This window comes from Sinocyclocheilus anshuiensis, unplaced genomic scaffold (genome assembly GCF_001515605.1).
Source record: "Sinocyclocheilus anshuiensis isolate Anshui unplaced genomic scaffold, SAMN03320099.WGS_v1.1 scaffold393, whole genome shotgun sequence".
Taxonomy (NCBI): Eukaryota; Metazoa; Chordata; class Actinopteri; order Cypriniformes; family Cyprinidae; genus Sinocyclocheilus; species Sinocyclocheilus anshuiensis.
The window spans coordinates 560963-568266 of NW_015536501.1; the positions used below are offsets into that span (position 1 = coordinate 560963).

At 37.6% G+C, this 7304-nt stretch overlaps 1 protein-coding gene across 3 annotated transcripts in view; it reads right to left on the reverse strand.

The window, feature by feature from the left end:
- Nucleotides 1-5721, reverse strand: part of LOC107689018 (AP2-associated protein kinase 1-like) — a 40187-nt gene extending 34466 nt beyond the window's left edge. For all 3 annotated transcript variants that reach the window (XM_016486897.1, XM_016486890.1, XM_016486903.1), the window contains exons 1-3: nucleotides 5090-5721; nucleotides 1811-1929; nucleotides 1171-1279 (exon numbers count right to left, since the gene is read on the reverse strand). In XM_016486897.1, the coding sequence (XP_016342383.1) occupies nucleotides 1171-1279; nucleotides 1811-1929; nucleotides 5090-5255 (394 nt within the window). In that variant the 5' untranslated portion in view covers nucleotides 5256-5721. The remainder of the gene's footprint in view (nucleotides 1-1170; nucleotides 1280-1810; nucleotides 1930-5089) is intronic.
- Between the last annotated feature and the right edge of the window lie 1583 nt (nucleotides 5722-7304).

Genomic DNA, 7304 nt, shown 5'->3' on the forward strand with positions numbered 1-7304 from the left:
TTTTGTTTAACGTTATTAATAAAAATGTTGTTCAATTAGCATGTTTTTGTGTTTTGCTTTGGTACCGAAATTGGTACAATGAATGAATGAATATAACTTTAACTACCACCACGAGTGCCGTCTATTATTGCCTTGTTTATCTAAAAGTGCACTTTTCCTTGTTTTAAATCTAGCCAAAAAGCCATGTGTTGACAGTGAAACAGTAGACTTTAATTATATGCATTTATATATATTTCATTATATGCATTTATATATGCTATAATTATAAAGCATAAATTTCCGTGTCAATCCATGTTAATTTTTACCGCGAATAATGCGCTGTCACTTTAATTCAGCGCATGCAGCACAGCAGAAATAGACTCCGTGCAGAAACGATCGCAGCATCACTGCTGCAGACGCACTGCTCCTGGAGCACACTGCCGGAGCGCAATCGCGTGCAGTGTGAACGCTCTGATCCGTTAACATGGGCACGGAAAAAAATACGCACCACAGACGGAGTGTGTGAACCTGGCGTTACGTTTGTATTCCTGCCCGGTCTGTTCTGTTCTCGTGCTCCATTTAGGCGCGCTGCATTCTGATTGGTTCGGATAGCATACTGCGGGAGGTTGGGGGCGCGGAAAATCGTGCTATAAAGTGATTTAGAAATCACGCAAGCTCAAATCGTGATTTTATGACGATTTCGATTAATCACACAGCCCTAGTTCATAATATTATTATTATTAGGCAACGATATTGCCTCATTGTCAGTGAGCTACGGCTTTGTGTAGTAAATGCCGCTCCATCTGAAAGCAGGTGATGGAGATTTACTACTAATCACGGAACCGGCTTTACTGACGAGATGCGCTTGACAATCGCATGCGATTAATTGCACAGCCCTAGGACAAACTCACTTGTATTAAACAGTAATATTGCCAAAAAAAGTGCTTTTGCTTTGACACCAAAAATGTAAACATCTAACACTGATAAAACTGACTACTAGATGTGTAAAATAATTGAGATCCTTTTAAATAAAAGAAAATTGGAAAAAGAAAAGCTTACTGGTTGTTCAATTTTCTTTGGAAAGACCCATGACAAACACTGGAGTTTTGTAGCTTTTAGTCCCTTCATTTTAAACACTGTTTGCCATCTAGGTGGTACTTGACGAGAACTTCAGTTTACTTACTGACTTACCTCTGCAAAAGTCCATGAGGATAAACACCTCCCACACATCTCCACCTCCTACAGCTGTGATGCTGGAGTCCAGGAACCCAACGATGTTCTTATGACAATTGAGATCCCGCTGGAACACAGTCCACAAAGAAAATGAGCTCAAACTGACAAGACATCACAAACATTTTCTCTCTGAATATTGTATGGTACCTACACTAATGTTTAAAAGTCTGGGGTTGCTAAGTTTTTTTAATGTTTCTTAGTCTCTTGTGCTCACTAATGCTGCATTTATATAATAAAAAAAATTATATTGTGAAATATTTTTATTTTTTTTCCAATTATAAAAATGTTCTATTTAATACTTAATATTTTCTATTTAAAAATATAATTTAATCCGGTGATGGCAAAGCTGAATTTTCAGCAGCCATTTCTCAAGTCTTCAGTGTCACATGATCCTTCAGAAATCATTCTAATATGCTGATTTGGTGCTCAAGAAACATTTCTTATTATCATCAACATTGAAAACAGTTGCTTAATATTTTTATAGAATTTTTTGATGAATAGGAAGTTTAAAAACAGCATTTATTTAAAACAGAATTCAGAATTAGAAATCAATTCTCTCATCATTGCTAAAGCACAGTAGACATTTCATCACACTCACCATGATCTGGATCTCACGCTTGCAGACCTGCAGGTCATATTCGTTGTTAACGTACATCCTCTTTAGGGCACAGCGCACCCCTTGATTGGTCCGCACCAGGAAGACGATTGCGAAGCCACCTACAAAGGCAAAAACACATTGTTTTGTTGCTGAAAACAAGCTTGAGGACTGGAAAAGTAAGAAGATATTTATACCACAACACTGCCACCATGAGGAAAACAGCAGGAAATTTAATTCAGTTCACCATAGAAGTTGAATGTGGGTTGTTTTTTTGTTGTTGTTAATATTATAGATTTTATTTATTATATAACAGTATTTTATTATACAAAATATAGTATATATAGCTCATTTGTAAAAAAAAAAAAAAAAAAATGTACCAATTATTATTATTATAATTAATCATTTAAATTTGTCTATTACTATTTGTATTCAATCACTGATCGCCCTGTCCATAAGTTTACAAAATGCATAATTCACATTTCTGCATGCAATAAATTATATTTTGTTGATCCAGATATTTTAGTGGAAGTACTCAATGTGAACAGCATATAGACACTTAGTCCAAGCATGTACTCTTGATGTTATAGTGCATGCTGATATGTCCAACCAGACATCAGAGTCTATGTTTGCACTCAGATTTGCGGTGTTGGCATAACATGGTGCAGGGTGTTTTTTCATCAAAGCAGGACCAGGGGAAGCTGGTGGGGGAAGCAGGACGCAGATATTTCATCAAGGATTTAGCTCTACAGGAACAGTCAAACATTCAGTGTTATCTCTCTGCAAAGCAGATGTTATTGGTTTTATATAGCAGTGCTGAGAAAAGATGCTGAGAGGTGTTTAAACGGGACAGAGGAGTCTGAGATGCGCCAGGCCCGAAAGTCTATTAACTTCGTTACTAGCTCCTTCTGTGAACTGGAAATCAAATTAAACAGAGTAAACGACTGTTTCCTTTACATCACCGATAACACATGCAATTCATCATGATGCAATGAATGCTCACCCTCATCATGTTGTTCACCAATTTAAATTATCTTTCATCTATACATCACAAAAAATGCTTTTAAAAAATGTTTAAAGCTTTGACTGCCCCTGGAAAACATTTACTTTCATAGTGTGGTATAAAAGTAGCATTATGCTTAACTAAATCTCCTTTTGGGGAAGAAATAAAATCAACATGTTTAAAGCAACATGAGGGAGAGGAAATAATTATAGAATGTTTGTTTTTGGGTAAACGGAGCCCTTAAATTCCTCATTCAAAAATGGATCTTTGAATCAACATCAAGTTAGAATTTATATACACTACTAGTCACAAGTTTGAGGTCAGAAAGATTGTTTTTAAATGTTTTGTCTCTTATGCTCACCAAGGCCGCATTTATTTTATCAAAAATTATAATACACAATATACAGTTTACACATTAAAATAATAGTTTTCTATTTGTATATATATTTTAAAACATAATTTATTCCTGGTATGCAAAGCTGAATTTTCAGCATCATAACTCCAGTCTTCAGAGTTATCACATGATCCTTTGGAAATCATTTATTATGCTGCTTAAGAAACATTTCATATTATTATCAAAATTGGAAACTAGGGGAGGGCAATATACAGGTAGACATGATTAACTGGTAGAAATTTGTCAACCAACTGGAGATTTTGGACTATCGTCTCTATCGCGGTTACACAGTCATGTGACGTTGCTGTGCAAAGCCAAGAGGAGACTGGTTTTCCTTTGCTAAAGTAAGGAAACTTTGCTTCCTTTGCTCCTGTTAACAAACGTTGGTTTTCACGAGACTCACCGGCGCATGTGCAGCGCTGACCTCATACGTCATGCTCCCGGAACTGCTTCCAGTGTAGGCTACAACAGTGAGCGCAAGCTAGATTAAAGTATTACGTTTTGAATATGGATATTTTTCTTACAAAAACGCATCGATTCGCCACAGAAGGCCTTTGTTCACCCCCCGGAGCCGTGTGAGACACTTTTTTTTTTTATGGATGGGCGCTTTTTATTTAAAACTACTTAAACTCCGCAGACCCGGATACGGTTATGGGCTAATTTTCATTTTTGGGTGAACTAACCCTTTAATATTTGAAAGCACCAAAACAAACATGCCCATACCCCAGCAGGAACTCACCCCTATTTAGATATCTCCGCCTCACACGTATGTACACAACCCTGGCAACAACGATGGCGGACTCCGCTATGCCTGCCGGCCAAAGGTATGGTGTCATGAATAGGTGAAAGCGTTGTGTGTTACTATGCTAATTCAGGTCGAATGTGTTTGGTAATAGTGTGTTTTAGAAGCGTAACCCTTCTTTTTAATGTTTTGTTCCTCCTATATTTTCCTCTTTTTTTTATCTGCCATCCCTCTCTATCTATAGTCAATCTACTAATATCAGTCCGTGCACTCTCTTCTCCCTATCATTACAGCAAATGTTTTGGGACTCATCCCGACACTGTGGTCAAAAGCGCTTTTCAAATATTGCTGAGAAAGAACACACACGTGTAACAGCATATTGGATCTGGGCAGCTCTCAAAGTGACAGCAGTCATTCATGTTAATCAAACAACAAAAGAGAAAATCTGTCACACGGTCATATTACTCACCCCTATCGGAAACAGTTGTGCTGCTTAATATTTTACTGCATGCATAATAATAATTCTAAAAGAATCAGTAAAATGCTTTTTAAAACAGTTTTAGATTGTGTATAAGATGTTACACCGCAGGACATGTCAACACCCAAGTACAGATGAGCAGGGATTTCCAGACAGAGGATTTAGGCCACTAAATAAATCTGCCAGAGGAGTTGAGAAGAGCGCTGAGATCTAACCACAGTTCACCATAAGGCCACGCTACATGTTTGCTGGATAAAATTAGGCTCTGTAACTAACAGCTGTAAAACACTGAACATCAAGATGATTGAAATAAAACATTAAGTAGAGTTATGTTGACCAGGCAGATTGATCATTCAGTATTTGGTCATTTGGAAGTGATCAGCATTGGAGAAGCTGCTTCAAAAGCTACTATAATACAGTAATAGGAATTATTTAATTTATATATATATATATATACACAGTACACACACACAACTTCTTCAGGCATTCACAAATACTGGATAAGGATTTTTAAAAATCATTTTTGAGAGACTGGACATTCAAAAATAAATTCTTTCAATTAAATATTGTAAGGCTAAAAAGCTAAACATAATTATTTTGTTTGTTAACTAAAAGGTTGTGGGTTCAAGCCTGCAAGGAAAATATTAAACATCAGTCTGACATACCTTCTGCCAGAGTTTCTTCTACAGTGACGTGGTGTCTTCCAACAGTGAAAGCCCGTCCGATAAAATTCCCACCAACACCGCTGCTGGATCCAGAACCTCCAGCTCCACCTCCAGAACCGGGTCCAGAGCCCACCAGCTCCCGCCGGGAGTCAAAGAACTTCTTCATGATGTATCAAAGATCCCTTAACTACTAATGTGAGTCTATAAGTAAGTGGGTTGGTTGTTCTGGTGCCAGAGGTCTAGATCAGCTGTGACTGTCAAACATGGACTCGTAGCCCAATTCTGGTTCTGATCACAGCTTAAATGAACCGTATAGCAACAAAAACGTATTAGTATACGAAAACAAACGGTATATGTGCTAAATTAATACATCACAGTTGAGTATATCCAAATAAACAGCATCTATCAGTGATGGCCTGATATGATTAAAGTGTTTGTCTAGTGTCTATATACGGGACACGGGCCCATATCACGATATAAATACTTAAATCCAGCTGAAATCAATGTAAACATTTAAGCCCTGTTGAAAAATGAACCTTCAAACGTGAAGTGAAGACAAATTATCGTTTTGATGGATTAAAGTCAAACTCTCCATCATCAGCCAGCTGTGCAGCTCATTAGAACATGAACACAACCACTTTTCGGGTTGTTCTGGTGCCAGAGGTCTAGATCAGCTGTGACGGTCAAACGTGGACTCGTAGCCCAATTCTGGTTCTGATCACAGCTTAAATGAACCGTATAGCAACAAAAACGTATTAGTATACGAAAACAAACGGTATATGTGCTAAATTAATACATCACAGTTGAGTATATCCAAATAAACAGCATCTATCAGTGATGGCCTGATATGATTAAAGTGTTTGTCTAGTGTCTATATACGGGACACGGGCCCATATCACGATATAAATACTTAAATCCAGCTGAAATCAATGTAAACATTTAAGCCCTGTTGAAAAATGAACCTTCAAACGTGAAGTGAAGACAAATTATCGTTTTGATGGATTAAAGTCAAACTCTCCATCATCAGCCAGCTGTGCAGCTCATTAGAACATGAACACAACCACTTTTCGCAGAAAAGCAGATGACATGCGGGTATTAATTAGAATAATAGATCATTTCATTTGTTAAACGTCCATAATCATATTAATTCGTCTCTTGCTTGATGAAAAAATAATCATTTAAATTCAACAAATACTCAGCTAGGCGCTAACGGAAGCATTCCTGCAAAACCCGCTCAGACGCGTGACACATCTCATCTGCGCGCTCCGCCGGTGGCCTGCCGGTGAACGGTGAACGGATGCGGTTTGATTTTAATCGGACAGAATCAAATTCAGGCAGAAATGAGCGTGTTGTTCATGGCGTTTCTCGTCTGCGGCTTCGGATGCTGCAGATGCGCCAGCTAACCGGAAACCACTCCGGAAGCGTGAAGCTAGTGCTATAAAAACTATAATAAAAGTCTAAGATTCTTAATAATTAAAGTCGTTTCTCCACCTTGTTGACCTTGGGAGGTCAAATTAAATATTATATCAGCAGAATTCATTCTGCTTTATTTGTACGAGTTTTGCCCAGTCTTCAAAATGTGGGACATGCACATATAATTTAGTCTGATAGAAGCCTTGAAAGATTTATCCCGATTGTAAGGTTTTGGAAAGACATTAAATTGTGCTTTTGTCAAGAGGGGAACGAGTGCATTATCCCAGTAGCCATTTATTTTATCACTGTACTTACCAAAAATATTTTTATATTGAAATATTTGCCCATTCTAAAATTGAAATAGGTCACTACCGTCATACTTTAACAGCAAAACATATTGTACATTACTGCAAAGCCTTAAAGGGGTCATATGATGCTTTTTTAAAGATCATTATTTTGTGTATTTGGTGTAACAGAATATGTTGACATGCTTTAATGTTCAAAAAACACATTATTTTTCAAATACTGTACATTATTGTAGGTCCTCTATATCTCAAACGCTTCGTTTTCTACAAAGTCCCTTTTTCCGACAAGCGCAGTCTGCTCTGATTGGCCAGCTGACCCAGTGCATTGTGATTGGCCGAACACCGCAAGCACTCGTCGGAAACATAACGCCCCTTACCATAATCGCGAGCTTCATCTTTCAAAATAAATGTAAAGACAGTAAATAATGTCATTAGTTTTACCATCAGTTCAAGCCCGAAAGGGGAACAGACACAGTAATGATGCAGTACACAAGCCG